Source organism: Sus scrofa, chromosome 13 (assembly GCF_054392235.1).
Source record: "Sus scrofa isolate SSC_HxYL_T2T_F1_AM1 chromosome 13, Sscrofa_HxYL_maternal_Yorkshire_Landrace_v2.0, whole genome shotgun sequence".
Taxonomy (NCBI): domain Eukaryota; kingdom Metazoa; phylum Chordata; class Mammalia; order Artiodactyla; family Suidae; genus Sus; species Sus scrofa.
This window is the reverse complement of record NC_139395.1, coordinates 30,949,185-30,969,366: the sequence shown is the minus strand read 5'-3', so window position 1 is coordinate 30,969,366 and position 20,182 is coordinate 30,949,185. Positions and strand designations below refer to the sequence as shown.

General features: G+C 36.4%; 1 protein-coding gene across 38 annotated transcripts in view; it reads right to left on the bottom strand.

Annotated features, from left to right (window-relative positions):
* The window catches only part of RBMS3 (RNA binding motif single stranded interacting protein 3), a 1,488,242-nt gene that overhangs the window by 262,802 nt on the left and 1,205,258 nt on the right, over positions 1 to 20,182 (bottom strand). For all 38 annotated transcript variants that reach the window (XR_014822551.1, XM_021069971.2, XM_084987319.1 and 35 more), the window contains one exon: positions 15,932 to 16,089. Coding sequence is in view for 37 of the 38 variants with exons in the window: in XM_021069971.2 (XP_020925630.2) it covers positions 15,932 to 16,089 (158 nt within the window). In the remaining variant the exon portion in view is untranslated. The remainder of the gene's footprint in view (positions 1 to 15,931; positions 16,090 to 20,182) is intronic.

Here is a 20,182-nt window from a genome sequence, read left to right as displayed (position 1 = left end):
AAACTGTCATAGATAAGAGCAGATTGTTGAGAAAAACAACAAAGGTAAAATAGTACCAGGAACTAGATTCTGGAAAAGTGGGAGGATGTCAATAGAAAAACTGGTGAAATTTAAATAAGCATCTGGAGTTTAGTTAATAATGATATACCAATGTCAGTTTCTTAATCTGGTAATGCATAGTGTTAACAATGGGTAACATTGGATGTAGGGTGTAAGAAAACAGTACAATCTTTGTAACTTCTATAAAACTAAATTATTGTAATTTAGGAAAAAAACCCTTATTTAAAAAATGACTGTACATTAAAATTATCAGGGAACTATTTTAAAAAATACCAATGGACTTGAAGAATGGACTTGTGGTTGCCGAGGGGGAGGGAGAAGGATGGACTGGCAGCTTAGGGTTAATAGATGCAGACTATTGCCTTTGGAATGGATTAGCAGTGACATCCTGCTGTGTAGCACTGGGAACTATGTCTAGTCACTTATGACGGAGCATGATAATAGGAGAAAAAAGAATCTATACAAAGATAAATAAATACATTAATTAAAAAAAATTAAAAAAAAAATGCCAATGCCTGGGTCCTAGCCCAGGAGATTCTGAATTGATTGCTTTGGTGTGAAGTCCAGGAATGTATTTTTCAAAGCTGCCTAGGTGATCCCAGTGTGTAGCCAGGGTTGAAGACTATTGCTCTGGAGCTCTCTGTCAAGTGTCCCAATTTGGAAACCAGGGGCCAAATCCCACATTTATGTATGTTTTATTTGGGCTGAATAAAGGTTTTGAACAATTTAAAATAGTTGTCAACATTTAAAGATTTGGAGACTTCATGTGAAAATGGGAATTTCTGATTGCTCTTGAAAGATGAGATGAGATGTTTTCCACATGGTAACTATGGTCCGTTTAGCTCTCCCCTACATGTCTTATCTGCTCTGTTCTATACCCCAAAGAAGTGACCCTTCCATGGACTCTATCATCTTGGGTCTGTTATCTTGACAACTTTTATTGCTATCTTCACTGGAGGCCTGGTGGAAATAGAAGTCTGACTGGCCTTCATCCTTTCTGCTTTGGTACCATGTCAGTCTGGAGGGAGTTGTACCCTTCTCTGTCTACAGTGCTTCCAGGCAGCTCCTCCTCCAAGGCACTGGATCTCACTGGGCTCTAGACGTATGTCTCCATCTGCCTTTGGCTCTCAGGGGTAAAAGTTTCCTTATGCAGCTCATCTCTGGGTGTCTCGGCATCCCATCACCACTTCCCCCACCTCCGCCCACACTTCTATAAATACGCCTGCATGCCAGGCTCTTCAATTGGATCATCTGGGGTGAAATTTTTTTTCTAGCCAGCACCCTGATGGCTACATCATAAAACTACCAACAATCAAGCAACAAAATGATCTGTGAGGCTGTGTGTTTCAAGAAAAATGTAAGAAAAGGAAGTTTACTTATACTTAGTCTGGGAACTGCTCCTTCCAGATTACTTGCTTATCCTTAAGTGATGTGGTTGTCTGGATGCATCATAATCTAAACCTATCTTTTAATGATAGATTAATATTTTCTAAAGGAACTTGACAAAAGAAGTGGAAAAAATTAAATTCAAAAATTAAAACTGAGATAAAGAAGGAGTAAATCAGTATAGTATGTTCAGGTCTAGAAGAATCACACCATTAAATGCAACTGGAATGCATTATCACTTTTCATCAGTCTCTTTGAGTGGCAGCCATATCTCATTACTAGATATTGCTATCTATTACATCTCTTTTCTTTTTTCTATAACATGTCAAACTTTTCTTTTTTCTGTTTCCCAAACATGTGGAACTCGGCTCTATCTTGGCTCTCCTCCCTTTTCGTTTGCTGGGATGGCTCTCTTCCCTCTCCAGATCCACCGGGGGCTCTTAGGCTGGTTTCTTCTTACCATTTTCAACTCAGTTTTAATGCTCTTTCCTCAGAGGGCTTTCCTGCTCTTGACCTCAAGCCTCTCATTAAGCCACATTCTCATTATACACCTATACTCTGTTTTTATTACACTTGCATAATGTGATATTAATTATCTGATGCTAATTGATATAACTTGATATTTGTTTGATGATATACTTATTGTGTCTGTCTTTAATCCAATAGAATGCTAATCCATGAAAGCAGATATTTTTGGTGTTTGTATAACTCTAATTATTGCATCTAGAACAATTACTGTCTTAGTAGTAGTGCACAAGACACATATTAGATGAATGGAAAGAATGAATGAATGAATACACTTTACATTTCAAGAAGGGAGGTTAAGAGAGTTTAAACAACTAGTCCAAAAACACAGGAAAAACAGAACTAAGATGCAAGTTAAGTTATTTCAGACTCATAAAGCCATGTTTATAACCATACAAATATGGAATTCAGGTTGGCCCAATGCACAGAAAGCTGAGCATTTGGGAAAGATACTCAATGCAAGAGGCTCACATTTGTCCTCCAAATGTTAGTTCAAAGTCTTTCTCTGTATTAGCTGGAAGCTGACAACCTGCCTCAAATCCCCATAGCCTTCAAATGGCTCAAGAGTCCCCTTTATGGTTTGTGCTTACAGCAGGTATATGGTAAAGGGGTCAGAAAGGCCCTGAGCATACTGAATGGTCTCCATTTCCAATCTTCAGGTAACAAAGTTCCCCAATTTCAGTTTCACAAGGGTAAATAATATGTGGCATTCTCCTCCCACCCCACAGAGGACTGTCTTTGTAATGCCATCATTTCAATTTCATAATAATAAAACAAATTGATTAAGTGTTTTTTCTCATTTAACTTTTTATAAAGGAATGTATATAATTAGATTAAGTCTAAGAGATTTCAAAATACTAGATTATCCAATGCACTTTAATTCACTTGTATGGTTGATTGATACGTTGGTTGGATGGTTTGGGTTTTGAAACCCAGGGCTTCAAATGTATAAAAAAGAAAGCAGAATTAACAGATCGTTCTACCTTCTCTAGCCATGATCATGACTTTCTGATGGTAAAAGACAGAAAAACAAAGAGGCAGTGTAAAGAAAAAGATGAACATAAACATGTAAAACAAGAGTAAAGATAAAGAAGCTAGAGGGTGGACGAGGGGTTCTCTCTTCAGTGGATCACATCTGCTGGCAATTGAGAGAAGAATTAAAATTATCAAGAGGAATAATGGCCCTTATTCTTTTCAGTCTCAGCAAACACAATTATAACCTGTTTCTGAGCAAACACAGCTGTAGTTTGGAGATTACTAATCACTAGGTTTACAGTTCAGAGATTTTCTTTGCTCACATTTGATTTCCTAGTTAATGTGTCAGATACAGTAATGGCAAACGCATTTGCCAAAACAGCAAGGGAGAAACATTAACACAAAGATGGACTTAAGGTGGATATGAGCAAAACTCATTCCAAACAATAAAAACACATTTAGATAACCTTGATGGACATATTAAAAGCAATCTATATTTGCCTACAAAAGAAGTATTTGTATTTGCTTTATAATTTAAAAAATTCTGTATTTTCATTATGTTTCTTCAGAATCAGAGTTCTCTTTATACTTCAAGAGGTTGGAAAAGATAGGAAGAAATGCCAGGTCATTGAAAGTAAATCAATAAAACTGTAATGACATTTAAGTAATTAAAATACAAAACCAATTTTTTTTTTTGCCATTTCTTGAGCCGCTCCCGCGGCATATGGAGGTTCCCAGGCTAGGGGTCTAATCAGAGCTGTAGCTGCCAGCCTACACCAGAGCCACAGCAACGCAGGATCTGAGCCGTGTCTGCGACCTACACCACAGCTCACGGCAACGCCGGATCCTTAACCCACTGAGCAAGGCCAGGGATCGAACCTGCAACCTCATGGTGCCTAGTCAGATTCATTAATCACTGCGCCACGACGGGAACTCCCCAATGTTTTTAATCTGTTATTTATTCTGATATTTAATAATCAGGCTGATCATCCTATAACCATGATTATTATTACTTTTTCTTAGTGAAAAGAAAGAACTGAAATTATTTATTTGGAAAACTTGCTCATTTGGCCAGGAACAGTAAAACACAGTGCTGCCCATATGTTAAAAGTAATTCAAACAAAACTCCATGAGAATCAAATTAAGAGTACTGAAGAGAGGTGAAAAATGCTCAGAATACAAAGGTCTCTGTGCTCAGCGGTCTCTCACGCTCTTTAGCTCACCAGGGGACAGTAAATGCATTTCTTAAAGCAATTCTATGTCCCCAGATGTTGAAGCTGGATTAATTGTGAACACTTACCCCTCATCCCTTCTCTACTTTGGGTCATTCTTTACTGGCCTCTCATAATACTCTTTCAATGTGATTTTTGTTAGACAAATGGTCTCATGTTTCTGGGAATGGGAAATGGATAACATGAACACACAGTCATGTCCCTCCAGACTGGCGCTGATTTATGCTCTGATCCTCCTGCTGGAAGGCAAGGTAGTCTGTTGGCACTCACAAGCTCCGCAATAGTGGGTCTGACTGTCTGACTGTCAGCATTCCCACCATCAACTTTTGTTTTTAAAGGTTTATGATTTGGCTATAAAGTGCTGCCTGCAGGAGGGTGGATCTTACAAAAGTGTTTTAAGTTACAAGAGAGTAAAAAATAACAATAAAATAAAATGTCTGTAATTTCAGACACTATCTAGTGCTTCTGGAACTTTAAAAAGCCTATAATTGGGCTGTCTGTGCACCCTACTGGCATTCAAACCAATGCTTTGAAGTTCTGAGTTTTAAATATATGGGGAAGGTACCACCTTTACTTTGAAGAGGTGATTATGAAAGAAGATTAATGCATAGCTTATAAGCAAAATAATAATGAAAGGTTTTCTTTCTAGGCAAAGGAATTTTAGGATCCCGGGCACATGAATCAAGAACCACATCTAGAATTTTGTCCCAAGATGGTAGAGTACAAAGACCCTGAGCTCACCTCCTCCCATAAACACACCAAAATTACAACTGTTTAGAGAAGAATTACCAGTGAAAAAGTCTGTAACTTACCAGAAAACTTCTTCTACAACTAAAGATATAAAGAAGGAACCAGAGTGAGGCAGGTGGGAAGGGCAAAGACATGGTATAGTGAAGACCTCTGCCCCCAGTGGGGGACCCACAAAGAGGAGGATAATTACAATTGTAGAGGTTCTCTCTAAGGAGCAAGGGGTCTGAGACCCACATTGGAACCCCCAGTCTGGGGGTCCTGTGCCAGGAAGATGAGCCTCCATAACATTTGGTTTTGAAGGCCAGTCGGGCTTCCTTTGGGGAGACAATGAGGGCTGTGGGAAACAGAGACTCCAGTCTCTAAGAGAGCACACAAAACCTCACATGTTCTGGGTCCCAGGGCAGCAGCAGAAATTTTCAAGGACCCTGGATCAGACCCACCTGATGATCTTGGAGTCTTCTGGATAGGTGGGGGAAAACTTCAGCTCATCCTAGGGACAGAGATGTTGGCAGCAGCCATTTCTGGGAGTTCTTTCTACCAAAACACAAGTGCTGGCATGCACCATTTTAGAATCTTACCCCTAGTTTATTAACCGCAGGACCCAGCTCCACCACAAACCACCAGCCCATTGGCACCAGCACAGGAATGTGTCAGGCCAAGCAAACTGTGTGGGGACACAGCCCCACCCTGCCAGCAGACAGGCTGCTTCAAGCACCCCTGAGCCCACAGCCACCCCTGGGCCTGGCCCTGCTCACCAGAGAACCCAGGACCCAGTCTTTCATGTCTATCCACAATAAGCGGGTAAGAGATATACACAACAAATAGATGTAAAACATGATGTCAGAACAGTAACTGTGAGGGGAGCAAAGTAAAAATGCAGGGTTGTTAAAGAGTGTTTGAAATTAAGAAATCAGAAACTTAAAATAATTGCATTTGTATGTATATATTGCTGTATATAAACCTCACAGTAACTGTAAACCAAAAATCTATAATAGATACACAAAAAAGAGAAAGGAATCTAAACATAACACTAAAGACAGTCATCAAACCACAAGAGACAAGAACAAAAGAAGAACAATAACAACAACAAAAAACCCCTACAAAATAATGAAAAGCAACTAACAAAATGGAAGTAAATATATACATATCAATCACTACTTTCAATGTAATGACTAAATAAATGCTCCAGTTAAAAGATACAGAGTGGCTGAATGGATACAAAATCAAGATCTGTATCTATGCTGTCTATAAGAGACTCACTTCAGATCTAAAGATACCCACATACTGAAAGTAAGGAGATGGTAATAGCTATTCCATGCAAATGAAAATCAAAAGAAAGATACAGTAGCGGTATTTATATCAAATAAAATAGACTTTAAAAGAAACGCTATTACAAAGAACAGGGAGGACATTACATAATAATCAAGAGATCAATCCAAGAAGAGATAACAATTCTAAATGTATGTGCACTCAACATAGGGCCATCTAAATACATAAAGCAAATATTAACAGACATAAATGGGAGAAATTGACAGTGCCACAATATAAGTAGGGGAGATTAACACTCCACTTACTTCAAAGGACAGAGCATCCCAAAAGAAAATCAATAACAAAGCACTGCCCTTACACATTAGACCAGATGAAGGTAATATGTGTAGAACATTTCATACAAGAACAGCAGAATACACATCATTTTCAAGTGCACAGGAAATATTCTCCAGGATAGATCACATGCTCATCCACAAAACAAGCCTTGGTAAATTTAAGAAAATTGAAATCATATCAATCATATTTTCTGATCACACTATAAGAATAGAAATCAACTGCAGGAAAAAAAAAAAAAGCTGCAAGAACACAAACCCATGAGAGCTAAATAACATGCTACTAAACAACCAATGGATCACTTAAGAAATCAAAGAAGAAGTAAAAAAGTACTTAAAGACAAATGAAAACAAAATCACAATGATCTAAAAGTTATGGGATGCAACAGAACTAGTTCTGAGAGGGAAGTTTATAGCAAAACAAACTTACTTCAGGAAAGAAGAGAAATCTCAAATTAACACATAACTTTATACCCAAAAGAACTAGAGAAAGAACAACAAACAAAACCCCAAATTAATGAAGAAAAGAAATCATAAAGATCAGAGCAGAAATAAATGAAGTAGACTAAACACAATAGAAAATATCAATAAAACCATCAGTTAGTTCTTTGAAAAGCTAAACAAAATTGATAAAACTTCAGACAGTCTCATCAAGAAAAAAAAGAGAGGACCCAAATCAATAAAAGTAGAAATGAAAAAAGAATAGTTACCATGGACACCAGAGAAATACAAAGGATCATAAGAGATTACTACAAACAACTATATGCCAATAAAATGGACAATCTAGATGAAATGGACGAATTCCTAGAAATGTTACATTTCTCAAGACTCAACAAGGAATAAATAGAAAATATGAATAGAGAAATTACCAGTAATGAAATTGAGTCAGTAATTTAAAAACTCCCAACATATAATAGTTCGGGACCAGATGGCTTCACAGGTAAATTCTATCAAAGATTAACAGTTAACACCTATCTTTCTCAAACTATTCCACACACCTATATAGGAAGGAATGTTTCCAAACTCGTTCTGTGAGGCAAGCCTTAACCCAATACCAAAGCCAAAGACATTATAAATGAAGAAAACTGCAGGCCAATGTCACTGATGAACATAGATCCAAAAATCACAACAAAATATTAGAAAACCTAATCAAATACAACAACAAGAAGATCATACACTATAATCAAGTCAGATTTATCCCAGGGATGCAAATAAGTTCAATATAGGAAAATCTTTCAATGTGATATACCATATTAAGAAACTGAAGAATAAAACTCATAATATCATTTCCACAGATGTAGATAAAACTTCTGACAAAATATTACATCCACTTACAATTTAAAAAAATCTCTGGAGAGTAAGTTTAGAGGAAACATGCCTCAACATAATAAAGGCCATATAGGATAAACCTTCAACTAACATCATACTCAATGGTGAAAAAGTGAAAACATTTCCTCTAAGATCAGGAACAAGACAAAGATGTCCACTCTTGCCACTTTTATTCAATATAGTATAAAAGTCCTAGCCACCTCTGTCAGACAAGAAAAAGAAAAACATGGAATCCAATTTGGATAGGAAGGACTGAGAGTATTACTACTTGCAGATGACATGACACTAAATGTACAAAATCCTGAAGACACCTTCAAATACAAACAAATAACAGAACAACCTAGAACTCATAAATGAATTTGGTAAAGTTCAGGATCTAAAATACATATACATAAATCTGTTGTGTTTCTATATACTAGCAACAAATTATTATAAAGAGAAATTAAGGAAACAATCCAATTTATAATTAAATAAAAATAAAATACTTATAAATAAACATACCTAAGAAAATCAAAGACCCGTACTTATAAAACTATAAGACAATAATGAAAGAAATTGAAGATAACACAAATAGATGGAAAACAATCCATGTTCATGGATTAGAAGAATTAATATTGTCAAAATTAACCTACGACCCAATGCAATCTACAGATTCAATGCATCTCTATCAAAATACCAGTGACATGTTTTGTAGACTTAGAAAAAAATTAATTTTAAAAATTTTCTGGAAATGCAGTAGATCCCAAATAGCTGAAACAATCTTGAGAATGAAGGACAGATCTGAGTTGTATCAGGATCATTGACTTTGGGCTACATTACAATGCGATAGATGAAACAGCTTGCCACAGGGACAAAAATAGATACATAGATCAGTGGAACAGAATAGAAAGCCTAGAAATAAATCCACACACGTAGGCCAATTCATCTGTGACAAAGTAGGCAAGAATATGTACAATGGAGAAAGGCAGTCTCTTCAATAATTGGTGCTGGGAAACATGGACAGCAATGTGTAAAGGCATGAAATTAGAACATTTCTTCATACTGTTTAACAAAATTAATTAAAATGTATTAAATGCCTATGAGTAAGACCAGAAACCATAACACTCCTAGAAGAAAACACAGGCAGAATACACTTTGACATAAATCATAGCAATGTTTTTTCAATAATTCTCCCAAAAGCAAAATAAACTAATATTTTTGGGCTAATTCTCCCAAAAAGCAAAATACATAGCCAAGAAAACCACTGACAAAACAGAAAGACAACCTTCTTAATGGAAGAATATATTTGCAAATGATATAACTGATAGGAGGTTAATATGCAAAACATCTAAACACTTCATACAACTTAAAAAAAATATAACAAACAACTAAATTAAAAAATGGGCAGAGGACCTGAACAGACATTGTTCAAAAAAAGAAATTCAGATGGCCAACAAGCACATGAAAAGATGCTCAGTATCACAAATCATCAGAGAAATGCAAATCAAAACTGTGAATATCACTTCACATCTGTTAGAATAGCTATCATCAAAAAGAAGACAAAGAACAAATGTTGGCAAGAATGTGGAGAAAAATGAACCCTCGTCATTGGCATGTCAATGGTACAGCCACTGTGGAAAACAGAATGGAGAGTCCTCCAGAAACTAAAAATAGAACTATGTGATCAAGCAATTCCACTCCTCTGCATCTATCAGAAGAAAACAAAAACACTAACTTGAGAAGATAGTGCACCACAATGTTCATAGCAGCATTATTAATGATAAGGAAGGCATGGAACAATATATGTAGTATTTTGTCAACAAACAAAAGAAATTAAAGGCACCCAAATAGGAAGAGAAGAGGTAAAATTGTCACTGTACGCAGATAACATGATACTATACATAGAAAACCCTCAGGACTCCACACAAAAACTACTTAAACTGATCTACGAATTCAGCAAAGTAGCAGGATCCAAGATTAACATTCAAAATCAGTTGCATTTCTGTATACTAACAATGAAATATTAGAAAAGGAAAAAAAAATACAATACCTTTTAAAATCACACCCCAAAAATGAAATACCTAGGAATAAACCTGACCAAGTAGGTGAAAGACTTATATGCTGAGAACTATAAAACATTAATCAAGGAAATTAAAGAGTATTCAAAAAAATGGAAAGATATTCCATGCTCCTGTGTTGGAAAAATTAATATCATAAAAATGGCCATACTACCCAAAGCAATGTACATGCTCAAAGCATAATCCATGAGATTTTTCACAGAACTGGAACAAACAATCCAAAAATTTATATGGAACCACAAAAGACCCAGAATTGCCAAAGCAATCCTGAGGAACAAAAAACAAGCAGGAGACAACTCTCCCAGACTTCAGGTAATATTACAAAGCCACAGTCATCAAGACAGTGTGGTACTGGTACCAAAACAGACATACAGACCAATTAAACAGACACCTATGGTCAATTAATCATCAGCAAAGGAGGCAGGAATATAAAATGGGAAAAAGACAGTCTTGTCAGAAAGTGTTGCTGGGAAACCTGGACAGCTGCATGTGAAGCAATGAAACTAGAACACACCCTCACACTGTAAACAAAACTAAACTCACAACGGCTTAAAGACTTAAATGTAAGACAAGACACCATCAAACTCCTAGAAGAAAACATAGGCAAAACATTCTCTGATATCGACCTTACAAATGTTATCTCAGGTCAGTCTCCAAACGCAACAGAAATAAAAGCAAAAATAAACCATTGGGATCTGAACAAATTGACAAGCTTTTGTATAGCAAAGGGAATCCTAAAAAAACATAAAGACAACCTATGGAATGGGAAAAAATAGTTTCAAATGATGCAACTGACAAGTGCTTAATCTCTAAAATATACAAACAACTTACACAACTCAACAGCAAAAAAACCAACAACCCAATTGAAAAATGGGCAAACACCTGAATAGGCATTTCTCTAAAGAAGATATACAGATGACCAAGAGACACATGAAAAAGTGATCAACATCACTTATTATTAGAGAAATGCAAATCAAAACTACTATGAGGTACCACCTCACACCATTGAATGGCCATCATTATTAAGTCCACAAATAACAAAGGCTGGAGAGGGTGTGGAGAAAAAGGAACCTTCTTACACTGTTGGTGGGAATGTAAATTGGTAAAACCACTATGGAAAACACTATAGAGGTACTTCAGAAAACTAAATATAGAACTACCATATGACCCAGCAATCCCACTTCTGGGCATATATTTGGACAAAACTTTCCTTGAACACAACACCCCCACACACACATGTTCATTGCAGCCCTATTCACAATAGCCAAGACATGGAAACAACTCATATTAAGTGAAGTAAGTCAGAAAGTGAAAGACAAATACCATGTGATATCACTTATGTCTGGAATCTAATATAAGGCCCAAATGAACCTTTCCACAGAACAGTCCATGATTTTCATGGACTTGGAGAACAGACTTGTGGTTGCCAAGGGGGAGGGGGAAGAAGTGGGATGGACTGGGAATCTGGGGTTAATAGATGCAAACTATTGCATTTGGAATGGATAAGCAGTGATATCCTGTTGTATAGCACCAATAACTATATCTAGTCACTGTGATGGAGCACAATGGAGGATAATGTGAGAAAAAGAATGTATATATGTATATGTAACTGGGTCAGTTTGCTGTACAGCAGAAAACTGACAGAACACTATAAACCAACTATGATGGGAAAAAAAATCTTTAAAACAAAAGAAAAAACTAGTTGTTACCAGTGGGGAGAGGATCAAGATAGGGGGTAGGAGATTAAGAGGTTCTAATTATTTTCAAAATTAAAAAAAATACAGGGATACATTGTATAGCAGAGGCAATACATCCAATATTTTTTAATATCTATAGTTGGAGTGTAATCTATAAAAAAGTTTGAATCAATAAGTTGTACACCTGAAAACAATATATAAAAAGAGAATTACACAGAAAAAAACAAAAACAAAAACAAAAACAGCTGATGCTTAGAAGTTACCAGTGGTAATATTCAAAATGAGGTCTACTGAAAAAAATTATCCAGGTCTCCTGAATTGAGTTAGTCATCAATTTAAGGTATCTGTACAATTTACTAGACATAAGTACAAGCTGGATTTATACCAACTGCATAACATAGTTTTTAATAATGACTATGACACTGTGAACTTTCAGAGAAAGGAACAATTTGTGAGCCAGCCCTAGTTGGGTTGGTGCTACTTTAATTTTTTCTAATATTCCAGGACACTCATCTCAGAATTGCCTTATCATTATCATCAAAAGCTATCTCCCTGCCTATAGTATCCCCCCCTGAAAAAAAATTATTTATTCATCATCAAAAATTTAGTTAAGATCAATTATGTGTCAGATAGCATTCTGGGTCTAGGTCTAGGCGCTAGGATAGACATGAAAAAGTATGAAGCAAGGTCTCTATCCAACAGGAACCATGGACCAGGAAAGGAGATTTAGAGAGACAGAGTTATGATGAATGTATTTTGAGAAAGTGTAATAGCAGCATCAGTAGGAATCAACCATATCTGGAAAAATCTCTGAGTGAGGTTAAACCATCTGAGTTTTTATGGGCCCTTCAGATGATTCTGAGAATCAGTCCTAATGCCTTCAGATGAGGTTTCTCAATTTTTAGAGAGCATTAGAGTCACCTAAAGTGCTGGTTAAATCCCTAACTGCTCCCCACTTCCTCCATTGCTAATTTAGTGGGTCTCAGGTGGTGCCCAAATATTTGTTTTTCTGAAAATTTCTCAGGTGATTCTGAGGCTGCTGCCCTGGAAACTACTTTGAGAACCACTGACCCAAAGCATGCATTGCATGAATCCTAAAGCTATTAATTTCTCTTGCTAGCTATGTACTATCCTTGGAAGAACTGAGAAGATGACTGAAATCAACTCTGTTCTGTGCTTCAGAGGAGGACCTCCATATGAGAAAGCCTGGGTGGAAAAAGGATAATATTTTAAAAAGAAGGAACACCTGTGTAAGAGTTAATTTGTTAATGATCTATTTCACTGTGGCAATAGCCACATTGTGCAGAAAAATATGGCAAATGTTCAAGTGTAAGAAAGTCGGATTTGGGCAGACCTACATACATTTGAAATAGCTAAAATTATTTTCTTACACCATCAAATTAGGTCAATCATGTCAGATCCTGCTCCTTGGAATTTCAGGTCTAAGATACATGGAGAATGACATACTTATTCTCTCTGTTTCCTGAACTTGTAAAAGAGAGGCAAATTGATATTTTCTTTTGATTTCTTGGGCAAAAGAAATCATTGGCTTGACTTGAACCTGTGTTTTTCTTTTCAATCCATATACTAATTTCTGAAATTGGAAAATACATGATTCCAAGTACAGAGATCTAAGTCTCAATATTGGAATGGGTTTCATAGTTTGTATTTAAAGCTCAAAGTTTTGGAAGACCATTGCTTGGAGTTTAGCTGCTTAGGAATTTCATATTTATGACCTCTATCACCTACCCATCCAACCATGCAAAAGTGAAGAAAATTTGACTTTAAGAAATGTGCAATCCAGGTAGTGATGACAGCAATTAAATAGTGCACTAATTGTGATTGTGATAAATTCTTTTTGAGAGAACAAAACTTTGACAGGAGCTTTACAAGAGCACCTAACTTTGTGTGAAGGCTGGACTTAGAGGTCAGTGAAGACTTCTTTGCAGAAAAGACATTTAACTTAATATCTGAGGGATGAGAAGGCAGAAGCAAGGGAGTCATGAACAGTGTAACAGTGAAGAAAGGCAGCTTGTGCTCCAGACTGGACGCTGGAAGACAGACGGCCAGGAGGGCGAGCCATGTCAGGGATAATGACATCAGGGATGGTGTTGGTGAGGTGGGTAAAACCAATCACTCACACCATATGGAAGGAAAGTCAGCAGGCCCCTGACATGATCAGATTTGCATTTTTAAAGAATCACTTGTGGCTTCTATTTACTAAATGCACTGCAGAAGAGAGGTTGCATTCAGAGCAGGCATAAAATAATAATTTAAAATTCCCATCCTCCCTTAGCTCCTAAAGAAAAAAAAAAAAATCTGTGTAAGTTTTTCTCTTTCACAGCACTGTACACTAGGCACATAGTTTTGCCTCTTACAGGGTGCATTACTTGGCTCTACATTTAAGAAGAATATATTCTTCATTTTAAGTGAACTCAAAGCGTACAGAGAAGATAAAGTGGGAGAAGGAAATAACCCAATGTTTGTGTTATGAGCTTAACTGTGTCCCCCATCAAATTCATGTTCAAGTCCTAACTCCTGGGACCTCAGAATGGAGGAATTCTGAATCTCCTCAGAATTTGGAGACAGGGCTAGTAAAGAGGTAAATAAATCAACACAAGGTCATAAGGGTGGAATCCTTTAAAGAAGAGATTAGGAACAAACACAAAGGGCAGACCATGTGAAGATATGGGAAAAGAAGGCCATCTACAAGACAGAAGAAACCAAACCTACTAATGTACTGATCTTTGACTTCAAGCCTCTAGGAGGGGGAGAAAATAAATTCCTGTTGTTTAAGCCACCCATCTGTTGTATTGTGTTATGGCAGCCTGAGCAAACTTTGTACCCAAAATCCTTTGCTTAAAACAAAACAAAATAAAACATAGATCTTAGAATATGTCTTCTCTTGATGAATTTAATCATGTTCATTTCTCATCAGTAGTACAAATAAAGGAGAAACTAATTTGTTAGAGAGAGCTTGGGGAGGGGTGGGGCAGGAGGTGGATGCAGAACCAAAGGAGCATGGCAGGCATTTCTGTGCCTCCTGCATTAGCCAGGCTTCCAACTGCAGGGTGTCCACCATCCAAGAATGACTACATTAGCAAATTTTAGAGACCCAGGTGGTGTGATTAGTTCTGCCTTGACCATGCAAAGCCACAGTTAACAATATTCTGAAAACGTTGAATGCTTCGTGCAAACACTTAAGACAGGGAGGTGTTCTTCATTTTGCTGACTTCTCTTCAAATCATTAAACATGTGTCTTCCAAGCTAATGTGTGTAGAATATTGTTGGGACTAAAAAGAATTTTGAGATGTGGTCCATGACCTCAGGGAGGTCAAGGTAGAGATCAGTTACTATTTATATTTTCTTATCTTTCCAAGTTGGTTCACAGACATTGGTCTGATATGGTTTTTCCAAGTGATGGCAGGGTTTCCCATGAGTAGACACACCTGCCTGCCTGCAAGGGGCTGCCTTCCAGATGACACTAACATCCATCCACTCAGTCATGCTAATTCAGCTCAATGGACATAAACACCCACCCAGCCATGGAGACACAGCTTTCACTTTTCTTCTTTGTCGTTGAGCAGTTTTTCTCTGTAGTTTTCTTAACTTTGTTTTTTCATGAAAGCACAGCAGGTACAATCACTTTAACTCCATTCCTGGCTGAGATCCTCTTTTATAAACATTCTCAAGTTAAAATGAAAACTACTCTTCCTTTTCCGAAGACAAAAAAAAAAAAAAAAAAAGAAAGAAAAGAAAATGCAATTTGCTCTTTTCCGTTCTGTTTAAAACATCAAAATCACAGAGCCAGGGCCTCTTAAATGCAAATGTCCTCTTCACATTCCTTTACATTTCTGAGTTCCTTGGGACTTCCAAACCTTCCAAAGGATTCCTATTTCTCAAAATCTTTCCTCTCTTTCCCTGACTGAGAAATCTACCATCTTGCTCTTTGGAAATCAATGCTCAAACACTTGAATACTTTTGTTCACCACATGGGCTTTTTAGCTTTGGGGTGTCAGGCATTTACTACCCCTAGCAGAAACTGGCAGCATCTGATTTTATTGATCTATAGGCAGAGAGAGGGCTGGGAACAGGTTATGCATACCATTATGACTTGAGACAGATATAAACTTTCTATGTACACGTTTTAGCAAGAACAATATGTTTATACTTACATTGGAATTCTTTGACTCAGAGCAAAGATACAGCACTGGTTTGATTAGCTACATTTCTTTGAATATTCTATATTCTAGCATATGTCTTGTACTAGAAAGGAATGGAATTAAAATGGAAAAGTGAAAGAAGAGCAAAGGTTTTACCTGGCAAAGCCAACACCTCTGCTGACTCCATTAGCATCTCTGAGTATTCTTGTGGAAATGACATGTCCAAAGGGTTTCAGCATATTCTCAAGTTCCTGCTCATCCATAGAAATGGGGAGATTTGAGATGTATAGGTTGGTTGGGTCTTGCTCTTGTTGCTAAGGGCGAAAAAGGAATAAATGCAGTAAGTTCTCAATATTGAGAAACATTGCAGAAATGGATACATTTTTGCTTACACTGCAATCTAGATTTCAATCTGCAACATGCTTTTGAAAGTTCATTCAGGAAGGGCAGCACTTCTTTTCACTGAATTCCTTTTTGCCAGAATGTTTCTCATAGAAACAATGTTCTCAGTGAAAATAAAACTTTCTTTCCGGCCTTCATAGAAAAGACAAATACATATTGCAATTGAACTAAGGTGAATTAGCATATTCTATTAATTATCACTAACTAGTGGTGCTATTAGCACTCTACCATCACCACTAGTTACTAATGTTGAATTTAGTGAGTGTTCATAGCATGTGAGATATTGTTTTAAACACTTTATATTATTTTATTCACTATCCCAGTAAATATAAGTGTTAACGATTTCACTGAGGACAAAATTGATCCTTACCTTCTTTAATTACACAGCTTCTAAGTGTCAAAGCCAGGGCTGAAACTGGGGCCTATTACCAAAGTCCATGGGCTTCCCTGTCCTTCCACTAGACCAATGGAGAAAACAGCAGTGCGGTCCTAGGACAGCATTTGCTATCAGCCTCAGCATCAATGGGGAACTTGCTAGGAATGCAAATTTTTAGGACCCACCCTGGAATCAGAAACTGGAGGGGTCAAGTGATCTGTTTTAACAAATCTTCCAGGTGATTTTTATAATTGCTTGAGTTTGAGAATCACTGCCACAGACCACAATTAAGTATTATAGGTGAATGAGATGATGAAGCAGTAGTACTTAAGCTTTGCTTAACAGAATGGGAAATCAAACAACAGTTGCTAGTACTATTTCTAAGTGCATGAATATTTTCTATTTCACATAATGAATTAATAAGTTGGAACTTAGTTGTATGAAAGTCTCAAAGCACAGCCAAAAGCCTGATGTGATTACTCATTAATATAAATAGATCAGATATTTAAATGAACTATTATATTTTAATCAACACAACTTTAACTTCAAGAAGAAACATGATTACATTGGAAACATCAATTCTGAAGTCTATAGGAAATGACATTATGTAATAGTAAAATATCTTTTTGAAGAGATGATATATTCTATAGAAAATCTGAGGTGTTAAGCACATGAAAAAATACACTCAACAAGAATCCAATTATCATTATAGGTCAAGAAACAATTTTGGCATGGAAGTAAATACCATTACTTTTAACAGGTCTACATATTTGGATAGGTCATAATATTTTTATTAAGCTTTGTGATGAATAAGATCTATCATTAGGTTCTTTTCTAAACATGGTTTAGTTTTCAAAATTCGTTTTATCACCATGGAAAATGGTGCGAATAAACATTTAACCAATCAGGAAAAGACAAGACAAGATAGCTTTAGTGTTTAGAAACTGTTCAATGCAGTGCTTCCCAAACGCCCCCCCCCCCCCCCCGCGTAACATTTAATGGCTTGATCCTAAAGAGAACACAGATAATATTATTTTTTCCTGAGTGGACACGACCATGTTCTCTCTCCCCCACTCCCAATGATTCAGATACATAATAACAAAGCAATGTACATTCAACTTTCAATTTTACATTGAATTTATTTAATTTTACTACCTGCACTTTAGTTTTATTTATTTATTTATTTAGTCTTGTAGGGCCAGACCTGAGGCATATGGAAGTCCCCAGGCTAGGGATCAAATCAGAGCTGCAGCTGCTGGCCTCCCCAACAGCCACAGCAATGCAGGATCTGACCTACAACACAGTTTATGGCAACACCAGATCCTTTACCCACTAAGCAAAGCCAAAGATCTAGCCCACGTCCTCATAGATACTAGTTAGGTTTGTTACTGCTGAGCCATGAAGGGAACTCCCCCATCCTTTAACTTTCATCTTCACAACATCACTCCAAAGGTAGCTAGGCCTTTATCATCATATGTATTGGATAATGATGAAATAGAGGCATGAAAAATCATCATCCTACCTGATAATTAGTAACAGCGTTTGAATTAAATTTAGTTAGGTTTCCTACCATCCACGTCAGTGTATTTTCCACTAGCCCAATGTTTGCCCATCATCAATCATTTGCATATCATCTGAGAAAATTTGCCAGCCATGTACTATTATTTCATTTACTGAGAAATTTCCTTTAAATCAAAATACCTCTAGGCTTAAATAAACCCATTTTAAAAGATAACATTATATTACTACCATGGCTAAAAAGCCAGCATCACTTGGCAAAAATAGGTTACTATAAAAATTAGCAATATACTAATGTTATTAAATTATATTAGATACTGTTTGTTCCCAGAGGACTTAAACTCTCTTAGTTACAAATGAGATTCACAATTAAGAGAGGTATTAAGCATACTAGGACCAGACAGTCTTTTTCCTAGGAAGAATCGGAATTGAGAAAGAAGAACAACTTTATAATGGTGTGATTTCTGGATCTTAAGCACCCACATCAACTCAAGTTCTATGAGAGGTACATGCCCTATAGCTTGGGAGTTCCTGCCTTAACCTAGATCCCTTATCCTGATTCAAATCCATTTCCAAATTTCTCAAGTACAGAATGCATTGCAGCTTCTCAAAATGGCATGCAGTAAACACACATAACTTAGTACATAAGAGATTGCCCAGTAAGCTATTTTCTGAATCCAAATTCAAACACCAAGGCCAATTCCTTAATCTGTATTCACAGACAGTACAGAATTGGATAGTGTTGTTCCTTAATTTGTATTCATAGAAAGAACATAACATTGGGTAGTGTTATTTATTAAGTAATTCTGTCCTTTGAAATACAATATTAGTCTTGAACATATCTGTTGACTTGACAATAGAATTTAATTTCTGCATAGAATGAACTTTAATATATACACTTATATCTTTATTTTCAGTTTTATTTATGTGTCAGATTTATGTAAATAGATAGTCTCTTTCAAAAGGTTCTCTGGCACTGTGAACCTAAAAGAACTTGCCTTTTAAATTTGCAGAAAAATAACTTTTACAATACCTGACATCTAGAATCTTTTTTTTTTAACTTAAATTTTCATGATCATTTAGGTATAGAAGAGACCTAAAGGGGCATTTTGTCCAATCTGATCATTTAACAGATGGAAAAAACAATGGTGTAAGTTAGAGTAGTGCTTATGAACTTACTCGAAGCCACCCAACTAATCAGTAATGGGATAGAAATAGAACACATGCCATTTCATAATTGGTCTAATGTTTTTCCCAATTCCTAACACTGCCTTCCCTCTTAAACACTGGTGAATAGTACTCAAGAGGTGGTGGCTGAAAGGAGTGTTAATTCAGAAGAGTAAATATCTCCAAATATCTTACTTTATTCACTTTTGCTTATTTATCAACAAGCTTTAGCTATAGAGTTGAGGCTACCAAAAAAAGGGGTTCTCAGCCTTTGTCCATGTTGTCAGTGGATAAATATTCCGCTGTGTTTACTAGTAAAAGTATACAACTACAGTTCATACATCTACTACATTTAATTGACCCTGTCACCATGACTAGCTCCTCTATTTTGGTCTGGTTTCTCTATCTCTTATCTGTATAGGGATTTCTTAAATTATTATTCGGTTTTGTCAAAAGACTGTGAAAAAATTAGAACAGTATCTTCTCCATTGTTAATGGGAGCAGAGACCTTGTCATTCTGTGTAGGATATGTAATTTTTTTTTCCTTCACTTTTTCAGATTTTTAATGTTAGATTTACTGGCACTCATTTACTTGTATACAGTTTAAGACAACTTCAGAACATTTCAACGAACCTTAGCAAATGAATACAAATGAAAGATAAAATAATTTCTCACTTCTAGACTAAAGGTTATGGCTGGGGCTGTGGGTTTTTTTTTTTTTTTTTTGGATACATGTTATAGCTATTATATATATGGTTCTGAAAAAGGTAGCTAGTAGAGTAAGATTTTAAAACTCAATCTGGTGACATTTATTTTTGATGAAATAGCATTTAAATATCTAGGAAGTAGTTACCGGCATCAGAGATTTTAAAGAAATCTTTGGTTTGGTTTTGTTTTTTGGCTGCACCCACATTATATAAAAGTTGCAGGGCCGGGGATTGAAC